We start from the raw sequence: 16,817 nt of genomic DNA, 5'->3' as shown, positions 1-16,817 counted from the left end.
TTAGAATTAACGCAACTCTAATAGTACACAACGCAGAACAACAACCAGGTTGAGGGTCAGTGGCCAAAGCCCGGGAACAGGAATATTCCAAGTTCAGACAGGAGGGGGGTGTCAGATCGCTATGATCGCCAGGAACTTTACTTTTGGTGTCTGTTTTTAATTGTTGCGCTACTGGTGCTGCCTGTTGATGTTAGGTAGGCAGCTACAGTAGCTGAATGATGTTAACATCTTCGGGTTTTGTTTCATTAAATATATTTTATTTTATCTGGATGCTTATGTGAGTGCTCTGAAGTCGGAGTAAATTGCCAGAGCGAATTTAGAAATGCACCCTGAGTGTTGGAGTGTGCCCCTGACAATCCATACATGTAAACTACAAGAAAATCGTCTGCTTAATATAACGAATTTGAAATTATACTTTTACTTTTGATACTTAAGTATATTTTAGCAATTACATTTACTTTTGATACTTATGTATATGTTAATCTAAATACTTTTAGACTTTTACTCAAGTGGTATTTGACTGGGTGGCTTTCACCTTTTCCTTGACTCAAGTATCTTTACTTTAACTCAAGTATGACAATTGGGTACTTTTTCCACCACTGCCTGCAATGTTTCCAATGTTAATTTCTGAACTCCCAAAAACCTTTCAGCCGAACGTACAATTAATATTTACTATCGGTATCCTTCAACTGGTAAATGACATTATGAATCTCAACAGGCTGCTGGCCATCCACTGCCATAGCTTCCTCAGCACCAATCGCTCTTTAAACTATTTCCCGCGCCTCCCAGTAGGAGAACTACTGTACAGTTTCTTGATGTGGATGTTCCCTGAAAAATACAAATGGATACATGACATTGGTCAGTTTCGGTGTTATGAAACTGATGGACACTTTTTGTAAACATTTTTTTAAAGTATTTATTTAACTAGGCACATAGCATACATAACAGGATAGGAATATTAAAGTGGCAGTTAGGTGAATTAGCATGGCAGGTTAGGAAAAGGGTTAGGCTTAGCTACAATTTTCAGAAAGTGTTGTCCCAACGCAAAAGAAACGGTAATGGACCAATGGGGAGCATCAATTGGAGTAAACTAGATATCATGAAACACCCGATATGAGAGAACGTCCCTAATTGCGGTCTGCAATTGCACACTTCTCGGATCAAGGGGCCAGGCTTTCCACTGTGATCAGAGGGCATTTTCGGTACTGCAGTTCAGCTGAAGCACGGCCCAATTCCCCGACAGCCCCATAGCGAAGTCAATCAAATAAAATAAAATACAATTTAGTTATCAAGTTTGTAAATAAAACATCCTTTGAATTTGTCAAGTAATTGCCTTGGAGTCAGATTTTTTCCCATCACTAACAGCCAGTTAACTATTTTAGATTCATGCTGTGAGGTGGGTGAGTTTATGTCACATGCAGATGTTGAAGGGAAAACACACCTCTTGATCTGTGTGTTTATAATGTAGGTTAAAGGTGCATTTTGTGACTAGGGGGCAGTATTTTAATTTTTGGAAAAATAACGTTCCTATTTTGTCAGGACAAGATGCTAGAATATGCATATAATTGACAGCTTAGGATATAAAACACTCTAAAGTTTCCAAAACTGTAAAAATATTGTCTGTGAGTATAACAGAACCGATATTGCAGGCGAAAGCCTGAGAAAAATCCAATCCAGAAGTGCCTCATGTTTTGAAAGCTCTGCGTTCCAATGCGTCCCTATTGAGCAGTGAATGGGCTATCAACCAGATTACTTTTTCTCCGTATTCCCCAAGGTGTCTACAGCATTGTGACGTAGTTTTACGCATTTATGTTGAAGAATACCCGTAAGCGGCTACATTGCGCAAGTGGTCACCTGATGCTCCCATAGTGATTCTCGAGTAAAATACAGAGGTAGCCATTATTCCAATCGGTCCTACTGAAAAACCAATGGTCCCGGTGGATATATTATCGAATAGATATTTTAAAAACACCCTGAGGATTGATTATAAACAACGTTTGCCATGTTTCTGTCGATATTATGGAGCTAATTTGGAATATTTTTCTGTGTTCAGGAAACAGCAGAGGGAACACCCCCCTATCCACATCGATGGAACAGTAGTGTAGAGGGTAGTAAGTTTTAAGTTCCTCAGCGTACACATCACAGACAAACTGAATTGGTCCACCCACACAGACAGCATCGTGAAGAAGCCTCTTCAACCTCAGGAGGCTGAAGAAATTCCGCTATCATCCAGAAGGCGAGGTCAGTACAGGTGCATCAAAGCTGGGACCGAGAGACTGAAAAACAGCTTCTATCTCAAGGCCATCAGACCGTTAAACAGCAACCACTAACATTGAGTGGCTGCTGCCAACACACTGACTCAACTCCAGCCACTTTAATAATGGGAATTGATGGGAAATGATGTAAAATATATCACTAGCCACTTTAAACAATGCTACCTAATATAATGTTTACATACCCTACATTATTCATCTCATATGAATATGTATATACTGTACTCTATATCATCAACTGCATCCTTATGTAATACATGTATCACTAGCCACTTTGTTTACATACTCATCTCATATGTATATACTGCACTCAATACCATCTACTGTATCTTGCCTATGCCGCTCTGTACCATCACTCATTCATATATCTTTATGTACATATTCTTTATCCCCTTACACTTGTGTCTATAAGGTAGTAGTTTTGGAATTGTTAGCTAGATTACTTGTTGGCTATTACTGCATTGTCGGAACTAGAAGCACAAGCATTTCGCTACACTCGCACTAACATCTGCTAACCATGTGTATGTGACGAATAAAATTTGATTTGATTGATTTGTTTTGTGACTGCAATTTCCGGGCAATTTTTCAGCCAAAGGTGAAGAACAAACAGAGCTATTTCGCCTACAAAAATAATATTTTTGTAAAAAAGGAACATTGGCTATCTAACTGGGAGTCTCGTGAGTGAAAACATCCGAAGTTCATCAAAGGTATACGATTTAATTTGATTGCTTTTCTGATTTCCGTGACCAAGTTACCTGCTGCTAGCTGGACAAAATGCTATGCTAAGCTATCGATAAACTTACACAAATGCTTGTCTAGCTTTGGCTGTAAAGCATATTTTGAAAATCTGAGATGACAGGGTGATTAACAAAAGGCTAAGCTGTGTCTCAATATATTTCACTTGTGATTTTCATGAAAAGGAATATTTTCTAGGAATATGTATGTCCGTTGCGTTATGCTAATTAGTGTCAGTCGATAATTACACTCCCTCATGTGGGATGGGGAGTCACTACAGGTTTTAAAGGTGCAGCCTCGTCTCATAGAGCAGATGTAACATAGTAAATATAAATCCGGGACTCTCAAAATAGTGTGATTTGTTACATTATGGTTCCATAAGACAGACGGTTACTTAATAAATGGAATTTGGTGGTGCTGTACTGTAACAGCAAGCTGAGCCAGTTGAAAGTATTGACAACAGGGACATATTGTTGGTGACTGTGTGCTCCTTCATTAGTTTTGTGTTTATTTATTCATTTATTTCTGGTACCCTCCTACCTGAGAGGCATGAGGCCTGAGAGGCGTTGCACTGTTAAAATCATCCCCGTGTGGAGATGAAACACTTGTGTTCTGCAAAGATACATGCTCTGTCCTCTCTGCTCTCCCTAGGTGTTTTAATGTTAGTAATACTAATATAGAGATAATACTAATAGAGATAACCACTGCTCTACCTAGGTATTTTAATGTTGGTAATACTAATATAGAGATAATACTAATAGAGATAACCACTGCTCTCCCAAGATGTGTTACAAAGCCACATGCTCTGTCCTCTCTGCTCTACCTAGTTGTTTTAAATGTGGATAATACTAATACAGAGATAACCATTGGACATGTATTTTCCATTATGCCATTGTGTTTACCACTTCAGATCCTTAAATTGTAGATTAAAGCATATACAGGGCATTATACAAGACCCCTTGACTTTTTCCACATATTGTTACGTTTCAGGCTTATACAAAAAGCGAAAAAAGGTTTTTATAAATTTGCTAAATTTTTATAAAAATGAATACCGTATTTGCATAAATATTCAGACCCTTTCCTCTGAGACTCAAAATTCAGCTCAAGTGCATCCTGTTTCCATTGATCATCCTTGAGATGTTCCTACAACTTGACTGGAGTCCACCTGTGGTAAATTCAAATGATTGGACATGATTGGAAAAGGATCACACCTGTCTTTATAAGGTCCCACAGTTGACAGTGCAAGTCAGAGCAAAAACCAAGCAATGAGGTCGAAGAAATTGTCCGTCAAGCTTCGAGACAGGTTTGTAGTGAGGAACAGAACTGGAGAAGAGTACCAAAATATTTCTCAATTCTCTGTTGGCTGGGCTCCCTGCTTGTGCCGTTAAACTCCTGCCCCACTTTGGACGTAAACCTTTTAAGGGCTCCCGAGTGGCACAGCGGTCTAAGGCACCTCATCTCAGTGCAAGAGACATCACTACAGTCCCTGGTTCGAATCCAAGCTGAATCACATCCGGCCATGATTGGGAGTCCCATAGGGAAGCGCACAATTGGCCCAGCATCGTCCGGGGTAGGCGTTCATTGTAAATAAGAATTTGTTCTTAACTGACTTAACTAGTTAAAAATAATAATAGGGACTCATGCATGCCAGCAAATCCACTAAACAATACATTAATTGCACTATAACAGTGACCACAAACTATTAGGACCAACAGCAGTCTCAACAATTTACCACTACTACACCTGGCTATCAGCGGAGCCTTGTCTGGCAACGAAACAGTTCATTCAGCCTCATTTACTGACTTTTAAAATAACATGGCTGACTTACTTAAACAAATGTGGTTTCTACTGACAATTGATATGAACAAACATTAGGGGACGACAAGCGGTTAGGAGGCAATCTGTAATTCAACTGAGACATTAATGAGTGAGCTAGGACGAACGTAATCAATATAACTATTTGTCCAGCACTCTTGAAATGTACAGCAACAGAATTCAGAACATGGGCCGTTCTTACAGTGTTCTCCCTGAACGCCAAGTCAGAACCGTAGGATAAATAAAGGGGCATATATGCAGACAATGAAAATTCTTACAATATTCAATGATTACATTTCTCAAAAACAGGTTATAGGCTACATGTGAACCACCAAGTCAGAACAATAGGCAAAATTAAGATGTGAAACTAGATCAAATTATTAGGGTGAGGCACATGGGCTACTGACATCTTACTACACAACATACACTTATTATTACTTTCTTAGCTACAGTATACACATCTCCCTGGCATATTACATCATTTATGCAGCAGCATACAAGACATTATTGGGCTCACCTTGTTGTGCTGTGCTCACTCGAACAGGAAGGTGGCGCGGCAATCCTTCATGGGCATATTTTGTCATCAAAATTTGTCAACAAATTATGGCATTCTCTGGATTTATGGTGTTTTCAAGATAACTAGGAACTCGAAGAAGAAAAAAAAGGAATCATGATGACGTCAGTGATCTTCAGGTCGTAGCTGTAGAAAGAGGCCTGAGTTCCCAATTTACAATTCTGAGTTGGATGAAAGTTCAAAACGTATTTTCTCAGTCATAGCTTGTTTTTCACCGAGTTCCCAGTTGTTTTGAACTCACTCAAGTCAGCTTCATTGACAGCATGGCCAATGTTGAATGTTTACCATTTTAAACTAGGAAAAGAGCCCCTTAATCTTAGACTTGGGACCACACAGCGACTCCACTGAATAGCAGGCTAATGATTGCTTTGCAATGCTTGCAGTTAGCCACTGATTCCTTCCAAACCACTCATTGTTGAATTTGCAATTTGTTGTGTGATGTTTATGTCCAACGGCCGATGAGCACCGATACATTTTATCTATAATTTCTCTTCATATGACAAAGATTAAAAAAGGATTTGCCAGTAGATTTCGACTTGAAACATGATGATGACTGCAAGCTCAAATGTTGAAAGTGTGACGTTGACATGATCAGTCCAATCAAGGCGACTGTAGATATCACATGATTTGACATTATTTTATCTGTGGACAATGACCTTGAGCCTTCTTGGATTGGCACTTCCAATGTAACTCTATTGCAGCACCCAAGGGGCTTGAATTTTCAAGTTCTTGGCAGTGAAGTATTGTCCCCCTGAATGACAGAACACTGAGCCAATCACGGTGCAAAGCTCCGTATTGTCTGCTGGCTTGCCCCACCTCCACAGAAAGCACTGAGCTAGGCTGAAACACATGCATTTTGGAGCTGCTTTACTCAAGAAAACAAAAAAAAGATTTCATGTTTGTATGTGGCTTTATTAACAACTCAATTACATGTTTTTTTTTACATTGTTTGCAAACAGATTTATTTTCTCACTGTTTTATCGCTAAAACTGGGGCTTAAAACGGGTGGCTCACCTGCCCTGAATGATGGGTCTCCACTGAACTTATCTAGAACACTGCAGTCCGTCTGGGTGTTTAACCTTCCCAAGATCCCTCATGTCACCCTGCTCCTCCGTACATTCCACTGGCTTCCAGTTGAAGCTCACATCCACGACAAGACAATGGTGTTTACTCACGGTGCAGCAAGAAGAACTGCCCCATCTCTACCTTCAGGCTCAAACCCTGGATCCCAACCCGAGCACTCAGTTCTGCCACCTCTGGTCTCATGGCCGTCCCACTGCTACAGGAGGTCAAGCTCCCTCTCAGCCCAGTCAAAGCACTTCTCTATCCTGGCACCCCAATGGTGGCACCAGCTTCCCTCTGATGCTTTAATAGCATCTTTCCAACTGCCCGAAATGGTCTGAAATACCTACATCTTTAAAGAGGAGCCCCCCCCCTTCAAAATAGAAATAATAATAAATGTGACACTAACTCATTGAGGAAGAGAAATGTATTTATTGTGATATGTGGTTGTCTCACCTGGCAATCTTAAGATGAATGTACTTAATGTGCTGGTGACATCACAGGGTCAGAGAGAACTCCTGACTGTAGTCATACAAAAACACTCCAGGCACTCAGCCCATAAGAACCATTCATACTGTCAGATCTAATATGAAGAACTGAATACAACCATAAGAACCATTCATACTGTCAGATCTAATATGAAGAACTGAATACTAAAGAGAAGAAGAGGTTGACCAGTACATATTCATGTAACTTTTTTTTTAAATTGGCAGATCAATAAAGTTTGCTTCAATGCAGTTATCCAACACAATCATGATCAGTAACTAAAATAACTAATCTAGTTTTAAAGACTATTAATAAACATGTATTCATTTCATAAACTGTGTATCATTAAATACAGTTGTAAAATCATCCCCCCCAGACTAATGGTGAAAAGTGATCATCACACCATCTCTATCTGATACATGTTGGGGGCGGTAGGTAGCATAGTGGTTAGAGCGACGGGCCAGTAACCAAAAGGTTGCTAGATCGAATCCCTGAGCTGACAAGGTAAAAATCTGTTATACTGCCCTGAACAAGGCAGTTAACCCACTGTTCCTAGGCCATCATTGTAAATAAGAATTTGTTCTTAACGGACTTGCCTAGTTAAATAAAGGTTCAACACATTTTTAAAATTGGTGTCTACTAGCTCATTCTCACAAAATACTGCAGAGGGACAACCTGGTCTCTGAGCAAAACGTATTATGTATTACAAAAACATCCGTGCCACTCCATTTAGTATGTTAAGTTACATTATATTGGCATACCAATGTAAACTGAACTAAAATATAAACTAAACATGTAAGTGTTGGTTCATGAGCTGAATTAAAACACTCCAGCAATGTTCCATGTGCAGAAAAGGCTACTTTCTCTCAAATGTTGTGAACAACTTTGTTTATATCCCTGTTCGTGAGCATTTCAGCCTTTGTCAAGATAATCCATCCACCTGACGGGTGTGGCATATCAAGATGCTGATAAAACAGCATTATCATTACACAGGTGCACCCTGTGCTGGGGGGACATTAAAAGGCCACACAACATAATGTCCCAAGTTCAGGGAATGTGCAATTGTCATGATGACTGCAGGAGAGAATTCAATATTTATCTCTCTCCCATAAGCCACCTCTAACGTCCTTTTAGAGAATTTGGCAGTACATCCAACAGGCCTCACAACTGCAGATCACATGTAACCACGGCAGCCCAGGACCTCTTCACCCGCAGGATTGTCTGAGGGGGGCTGAGTAGTATTTCTGTCTGTAATCAAGACCTTTGTGGGGAAAAACTAATTCTTATTGGCTGGGCATGGCTCCAAGTGGGCCTATATGCCCTCCCAAGTCCCACCCATGGCTGAGCCCCTGCCCAGTAATATGAAATCCATAGATATATGTTCATGTGATTTTAAGTTGGAAAGTTCCAAGAAACTAGTTCCAGTCAGAGCAGACGTAAGGCTTATCTCCTGTGTGTGTTCTCTGATGAACTTTGAGCTGAGTTGATGTTTTAAAACATTTTACACAGTCAGGGCAGAAGAAAGGCTTCTCTCCTGTGTGTGTTCTCTGGTGAACTTTTAGCTCTTTTGATGTTTTAAAACATTTTCCACAGTCAGAGCAAGAATAAGGCTTCTCTCCTGTGTGTGTTCTCTGATGAACTTTTAGATCAGTTGATGTTGTGTAGCACTTTCCACAGTCAGAGCAGGAGTAAGGCTTCTCTCCGGTGTGTATAAGTTGGTGTGTTTTTAAGGTGCCCAGATGAGAGAAACTCGCCCCACAGTCAGAGCAGAAATAAGGCTTCTCTCCTGTGTGTGTTCTCTGATGAACTTTTAGATCAGTTGATGTTGTGAAGCATTTTCCACAGTCAGCGCAGGAGTAAGGCTTCTCTCCTGTGTGTATACGTTGGTGTGTTTTTAAGGTGCCCAGATGAGAGAAACTCACCCCACAGTCAGAGCAGACATAAGGCTTTTCACCTGTATGTATACGTTCATGTGCTTTTAAGTGGGAAATTTGACAGAAACTAGTTCCACAGTCAGGGCAGAAGAAAGGCTTCTCTCCTGTGTGTGTTCTCTGATGAGCTTTTAGGTCATTTGATGTTTTAAAACATTTCCCACAGTCAGAGCAGGAGTAAGGCTTCTCCCCTGTATGTATACGTTCATGTGATTTTAAGTGGGAAAGTTGAGAGAAACTCGTTCCACAGACAGGGCAGAAGAAAGGCTTCTCTCCTGAGTGTGTTCTCTGATGAAGTTTTAGCACCGTTGATGTTTTGAAGCATTTTCCACAGTCAGAGCAGGAGAAAGGCTTCTCTCCTGTGTGTATTTTTAGGTGTATTTTTAGCTTTGATAGAAATGGGAAAATCTTTTCACAATGTGGGCAGTGATGAGACCTCTTAGCTCTATGATCTTCCTGCTGTTGCTCTCTGGATGTAGAGAATGTCTCAACATGGTCTCCTGTGTGAACAACATCAGAAGAACCAGTCAGCTGGTGTGATATACATGCCAATCAAATGTATTTCATGAAGCACTTTTTAGATCAGTAGTTGTCAAAGTGCATAACAGAAACCCAGCCTAAAATCCCCAAAGAGCAAGCGATGCAGATGTAGAAGCACAGTGGCCACAAAAAACTCCCTAGAAAGCAGGAACCTAGAAAGAAACCGAGAGAGGAACCAGGCTCAGAGCGGTGACCAGTCCTCTTCTGGCCATACCGGGTGACAGGTAGCCTAGTGGTTAGAGCAACCGAAAGGTTGCAAGATCAAAACCCCGAGCTGAGAAGGTAAAAATCTGTTGTTCTTCCCCTGAATAAGGCAGTTAACCCACTGTTCCTAGGCCGTCATTGAAAAATAAGAATAAGAATTTGATCTTAACTGACTTGCCTAGTTAACCTGTTTGGGCGCATGTCCAAACGCTAGTGGGACACCTACGACTACATCTGGTGAAATTGCAGAGCGCGAAATTCAAAATACAAAAATGAAAATACATCATTTAAATGCTTCTTGTTTAATCCAACTGCGTTGTCAGATTTGAAAAAGGCTTTACGGAGAAAGCATACCATGCTATTATCTGAGGACAGCTCCCCACGTCAAAATACTTTTTCAACCAGCACAGGCGTCACAAAATCACAGACAGCAATTATATAAATCACTTACCTCTGAAGATCTTCTTCTGATTGCAATCCCAAGGGTCCCAGGGACACAATGAATGGTTGTTTTGTTCGATAAAGTCTTTCCTTATATCCCAAAAATGTCAGTTAGATGGCGCGCTTGATTCAGTAATTCACTTCGTTCAACATGCACACAAACGAATCCAAAAAGTTACCGGTAAAGTTCGTCAAACGATGTTTCTAATTAATCCTCAGGTATTCTAATATGTAAATAAACAATAATATTTAAGACAGAGAATAGTGTGTTTAATAGCGAAGATAAATAACGAAGAGCGCACTGCGCGCAACATGACTACTTTTCAAAATGGGAGACACTTTGGAAAAACTACAAATACTTGTTCATTTTTCAAAAAAACAAGTCTGAAACCCTTTCTAAAGACTGTTGACATCTAGTGGAAGCCATAGGAACTGCAATCTGGGTCCTATCTATTTGTATATCCCATAGGCAAGCACTGAAAAAACCTGTGACCTCAAAAAATAAACATTCCAGATGGATTTTCCTCAGGTTTTCACCTGGCATATAAGTTCTGTTATAGTCACATACATTATTTGAACAGTTTTAGAAACTTCAGAGTGTTTTCTATCCAATGCTATCAAGTATATGCATATCCTAGCTTTTGGGAAGATTACAGGCAGTTTACATTGGGCATGTCAGTCATCTGAAAATCCGGACAATAACCAGTACGCTAAGAAATATATATATATATACTACCATTAGTGGTGAAATAAATGAATACATTCTAAAGATTGGGGTCACTTACAAATGTCCTTGTTTTTGAAAGAATAGCACATTTTTTGTCCATTCAAATAATGTCAAATTGATCAGAAATTAATGTTGTAAATTACTATTGTAGCTGGAAACGGCTGAAGATCTCGTACAACGCTGTGTACTACTCTCTTCACAGAACAATGCAAACAGTCTCTAACCAGAATAGTGTCTAGAAGGCCAGCATCCCGGAGTCACCTCTTCACTGTTGACATTGAGACTGGTGTTTTGCGGGTACTATTTAATGAAGCTGCCAGTTGAGGACTTGTGAGACGTCTGTTTCTCAAACTAGACACACTAATGTACTTGTCCTCTTGCCCAGTTGTGCACCGGGGCCTCCCACTCCTCTTTCTATACTGGTTAGAGCCAGTTTGCGCTGTTCTGTGAAGGGGGTAGTACACAGCGTTTGTACGAGATCTCCAGTTTCTTGGCAATTTCTCACATGGAATAGCCTTCATTTCTCAGAACAAGAATAGACTGACAACTTTCAGAAGAAAGGTCTTTGTTTCTGGCCATTTTGAGCCTGTAATCGGAACCGACAAATGACCCAGATACTCAACTAGTCTAAAGAAGGCCAGTTGTATTGCTTCTTTAATCAGAACCACAGTTTTCAGCTGTGCTAACATAATTACAAAAGGGTTTTGTAATGATTAATTAGCCTTTTAAAATGATAAACTTGGATTAGCTAACACAACATGCATTTTGATCTTAGGAGTGATGGTTGCTGATAATGGGCTTCTGTACACCTATGTAGATATTAGTAGTAATTTACCACATTTTGTTATGTTACAGCCATATTCTAAAATTGATTACATGTTTTTCCTGGGGATGTTTTTTTTTACAGCCTTACTAAATAAATATTTCTTTTTTTTTTTTACAGAAAAACAAGAGACTCAAAATTGAATTCAGATGCTTCCTGTTTCCAATGATCATCCTTGAGATGTTTCTACAACTTGATATATACAAAATATAAAATATCCACTACTGTTCAAAAGTTTGGGGTCACTTAGAAATGTCCTTGTTTTGAAAGAAAAGCACATTATTTGTCCATTAAAATAACATCAAATTGATCAGAAATACAGTGAAGACATTACAATTGTTGTAAATGACTATTGTAGCTGGAAATGGCAGATATTTTATGGAATATCTACATAGGTGAACAGAGGCCCATTATCAGCAACCATCACTCCTGTGATCCAATGGCATGTTGTGTTAGCTAATCCAAGTGTATCATTTTAAAAGGCTAATTGATCATTAAAAAACCCTTTTGAATTTATGTTAGTACCGCTGAAAACTGTGGTGCTCATTAAAGAAGCAATAAAACTGGCCTTTGCAACTCTGCCTAGAAGGCCAGTATCCCGGAGTCGCCTCTTCACTGTTGACGTTGAGACTGGTGTTAAGTGACCCCAAACTTTTGAATTGAGCTCAGGTGCATCCTGTTTCCATTGATCATCCTTGATATGTTTCTACAACTTGACATATTAAATATATATGTATCAGATATAAATCATCAGGATGTGGTAGTCTACTGGTTATGTTCAACACTTCTCCAATTGTTGTTGAGATCTGATATTCTGTGCAGCAAACAAATTATAATTCAATATTGACAGTGATGATGCCATGGCCTATTTTGAAATGAGGTATGCCTAACTTGGTGATTGAGGGTATTAAACATTTTCAAAGTTCTTGAGACAATGTGTGGGGAAAGGCAGGCGTTACAAGTTTAAATTGTTTTTGCTTCGCTGGGAAGTCTTGAGTTGTTCAGGGATGTGTGATGTCAGAATTACAGAATTCAACCTAGCAATAGACTGGTCATAACTTATGGAGGTCTAATATATGAAAATAACTTCTAGATAGAACCAGCTCTTACCATGACTAACAGTTGTCCTAATGTTCTCCTCCTCTTCATCTTTAATGTTGACATTCAGCTCCAGTGTTTGACTGCAGTCTTCCAGCTTCACTGATGCCATCTCTGGATCCTACGGTGCAAACTGGGCTCCACTGTCACTATCAGGACCCAGTGACTGTAGGTTTCAACTTAGTGTGGAAGGAGAGTGACAGGATTGGTTTGTCTTCACTGTTGATGTTACCGGCCTCAGACTTAATCTGAGTCGGTCTGTAGTAATAAAGACAAACGGACACAAAAGTTATTTTCTTGACAGTTCTGGCACTTTATTCTTTATTCATATATGCATTTACTATAGTATCCAAATAAGAAAGTGTCTGATCGCAGAACATTCCATAAAATTCTACAAAAATACCACCGGTCTTTAAAACAGCTGTAACTCATTTGCGGTTAAAAGGTATGGAGTGGCAGGGTAGCCTAGTGGTTAGAGCGTTGGACCAGTAACCGGATGGTTGCAAGTTCAAACCCCCGACCTGACAAGGTACAAATCTGCCATTCTGCCCCTGAACAGGCAGTTAACCCACTGTTCCTAAATAAGAATTTGTTCTATTTAAATAAATAAAGGTATTACTATTCTGATTTCAGACGATCAATCCTTACAAAACAAGGAAGACTCAATGTACTCTAAGTGTTTCTTCATTAGGAAGTGTAAAATGCCGTTGTTTGGGGAAAAAAGTGTATGACACATTTTCACAGGTGTTTTTTCTTGACTGATTTACGTCATATCATTTGAAAGGGCTGTTTCTCAGCTTTCAAAATATGTATCATGTTTTCATAATGGTTTGACACCAGCAAAGTATAGCTCATTTAGGTATGCATGATTTCAGTAAAATCAGGAATTTCAAAACTCTCCTACCGATGATGCAACAATGCCAATATGGCGATTTACAATTAAGTCAGGTTTACAGTCCGCCTATCGACATGTCTGTAGACAATTGTCTTAGTGACATCATGAACATTCTATCGTCGTCCGACATCAAACTTTTCACTTATGAAAAAGTATAATTAAAACAGCCTCTGCATGACATCAGCACCCCAGTGCTCCAAATAGCATACTTTATTTTAACACCAATAAAACCCATCCGTTTAAAAATGAATTCAGTAAATGTCAAGCTAGCAAGCCAGGCAACTAAAAGCTATTTTCTAAACCACGTTTTGGTTTGTTGTCTAGCCAGTTCAAATAATGACCAGAGTATAGCTGACAACATCTAAACTTTAGTTACTTGTGATCCATTATTACAGGAAAGTAAACCAACATAATTATTTACAAGGTAATGGCGAGCTTACAGAAAATAGCTTAGTGCCATAGTGTGACAAAATAAAAGTAGGTCATTCTGATAATTTTTTTAACTGCATCATCATAGGAGGATTTGGTCTAGTTGCTGTGACAGTACGGTAACCACATCAACGGACACTTCAACGGACACTGCGAGTCGCAGAGAATTAAACTTTTTTCACGCCTGTGCGACAAGGAAAGTGACAGTCGCAACGACGGTCTACAGACATTCCACAGGAGTATAAATCAAATGTTGTTTTGCCCAGTGACACTGGTCGCATTCTAATTGCCTACAAACATGTAGTTAGACCAAGTATGAGCTAGACTTTACAGTTAACTGGTGTTCTAAAGCCTAGTGTTTACATTCCCACCTTAATGTATTCAGCCATCCAACATTACACGTAACATGAGGGCTCAGATTGGGAAGTGCAAATAATGGCAGTCTAGGCAGATCTACGAAGTAATCAAGGTGTCTTCTATTCTGAAAATACTCACAGTAACTGGAGAATCCACCCTCTGTGTTACAGGGAGATTCTGGTAGAGGAGAGTAACGTACAAACGACAGGCTTAGTGATGAAGATTTAGAGAGTATAAAAAAATGTTTAAGTAATATGGCCTTTGTGTTTAATTACCTGGCCTTGGCACACAGTGCTTTGACTTCATTTTCCTTGATGAGTTCACAACGCTTAAGTTGTTCTATCCGTCTGTCCAGATCACTGATGTCCCCCATTGTCACACACAATCCTCACTCTGGGGTCTGGAGGAGTCACCTACAGGGCCTCGCAAACACAGAGTGTATTCTTCACACACAGTCACCCTGGTCCGAAACACACACACTCGCTCTTCAGGCAGTTCTACTCACAAAGAGAGGTCGGCAGATAGAGGGATATATGGAAGATATTTTTTTTAGAGCATGGTAACATGTAGACATTGTTATATGTCTGTTCTGTTCAATGTGAGGGCTTCAAATAGTGGAAACACCAATAAACTAACTAGCGTAATAGTTAGCGTTACTAGCGAAGTTTGCGAGTTAGTTAGCATGAAGTGAGTTAAACATTAACATAATAACGTTAGTTAATTGGTAACGTTAGCTCAGCCAGCTAGTTGGCTGGTCTTTTCATTAAGGTTGGTATTATGGCTATATTTGTGTTCATATTTAATACTCAGTTTGTGGTAGAAAAGAGAACTGCGTTGTTAGGATTAGCTAACCAGTTAGCTAACAATCTTGGCCTGTTTATCAGGTACTTACTAAATGCTAACGTTGCTTAGCTAGCTAATTTAGCTTGCTAGCTAGCTGTTACCAATGTTTTCTAGTCGAAACGGCGTAATCCAAAACTAACATAAATACCTTTGAATATTGGGGAAGAAGAACTCGAGATACATACATATAGCTGTTTTATTCCACGTAAAAGCAATTTTTCCGCTCCACCACGGTTATCTTTTTTCACCGGTTTACCAAACCACAGCCGGACAGGCTCTGTCTGCAACTTCCGCTGTCGGGGACGCGCATTTCGCAGTCATGGAACGCGAGGGGAATTTTTCAGTTTTTAATCAAATTTCCGAAAATGCTACATTTTAACATGACTAATGCTGTGTTCTTATGATTAATCATTATAACAAAAACAATGGGGGCCTGTGTTGAATTTATTATGGATTTATTATGGATAAATGAATAAACAATATCCCCATTTTAAATAGAATTGTATCTAGGTAAACTTATACTCTGTATGTTTAATAGACAATATGAGTTCATAAGAAGAAATTGTGTGACAGGACAAGGAGTAATAAAAAGTTAAAGAACACCATTCCAACTGGGCAGGAACAAATGAGTTGTGGACTGTGTAAACACATAAGGTCGTTAGGCTATGGTTGACCCAACCTGAAACTTAGCTCTGGGTTTTTTAGATAAGGCAGTGAGTGCATTCCTAGGGTTTCTGTTAATTAAAACGGTCAGTTCAGTGGTGATCGATAATGTTGAGGGGTCAAAAGTTATCTGGGAGTGTGTTAGTAAGTTAGAATGAACTTTTCACCTTACTTTGTCCTGTCGAGAGGAGGGGGTTCGGTTAAGGCAGTGAAATGACGTCATGATCTGTATTTAAACTGATGCATGTGTTTGAGTGGTAGCGCGCTTCGAGAATAAATTCTATTACCTATTATTTAAAGACTGGTCTGCGTCTATTTTATGCAAACAAGAAATCTTACAAATTCTCATAAAATAGATGAAGGGCTTTCAATTGATGAAAGCACATTGGCATAATAAAATTATACTAACAGCCTGACTGTTTACATATATTTTCTACATACTTTCTATTTGGTTTTAGTCGTTTATGTTGCCACTGAAATAGTTTTTCCCATCCTGAAAATGTCAAATAATAACACTATTAATTTGCTATCCACAAATACTTTCATCCCCATTGATGTATATGGCCCATCGATTGCATTTTCTATGTATTGGCCAATGAGAGGCTTTGAAGCCATTGGCACTCCCCAGAAGGAATGGATGGAATTCTACAGTATTTCAATTGAACGTTTTAAGGGCAATATTACATGTATTTAATTATGTTTTTGTTGTTGTCGTGCAGACACTAACATTAGTACTTAAAAAATATATAAAACATTTTATTTATTTTATTTTTATTTATTTTATTCTCCCCAATTTCGTGGTATCCAATTGTTTAGTAGCTACTATCTTGTCTCATCTCTACAACTCCCGTACGGGCTCGGAAGAGACGAAGGTTGAAAGTCATGCGTCCTCCGATACACAACCCAACCAAGCCGCACTGC

At 39.3% G+C, this 16,817-nt stretch overlaps 1 protein-coding gene across 1 annotated transcript; it reads right to left on the bottom strand.

Moving 5' to 3' along the window:
• Positions 1-6,875: 6,875 nt before the first annotated feature.
• On the bottom strand, positions 6,876-16,622 carry LOC109877271 (gastrula zinc finger protein XlCGF17.1-like). The gene is made up of 5 exons (XM_031813564.1): positions 15,419-16,622; positions 14,666-14,812; positions 14,529-14,567; positions 12,722-12,967; positions 6,876-9,376 (listed from the first exon to the last, which is right to left on the bottom strand). Exons 4-5 carry the CDS (start codon positions 12,819-12,821, stop codon positions 8,361-8,363), a joined length of 1,116 nt encoding a protein of 371 aa, XP_031669424.1. The 5' UTR covers positions 12,822-12,967; positions 14,529-14,567; positions 14,666-14,812; positions 15,419-16,622; the 3' UTR covers positions 6,876-8,360.
• Positions 16,623-16,817: the final 195 nt, after the last annotated feature.

Source organism: Oncorhynchus kisutch, unplaced genomic scaffold, assembly GCF_002021735.2.
Source record: "Oncorhynchus kisutch isolate 150728-3 unplaced genomic scaffold, Okis_V2 Okis05a-Okis16b_hom, whole genome shotgun sequence".
Classification (NCBI taxonomy): domain Eukaryota; kingdom Metazoa; phylum Chordata; class Actinopteri; order Salmoniformes; family Salmonidae; genus Oncorhynchus; species Oncorhynchus kisutch.
Note: the sequence above shows the minus strand (reverse complement) of the source record. Positions and strands in the feature narration are given on the sequence as shown.

What these genes read in the sequence shown, in the direction of transcription:
- LOC109877271 (XM_031813564.1), bottom strand. Translation starts at nt 12,821, where the DNA reads ATGGCATCAGTGAAGCTGGAAGACTGCAGTCAAACACTGGAGCTGAAT. An exon ending in TAGGACAACTGTTAGTCATG is followed by an intron (nt 9,377 to 12,721) that starts GTAAGAGCTGGT and finishes TTGTTCACACAG; the next exon opens with GAGACCATGTTGAGACATTC.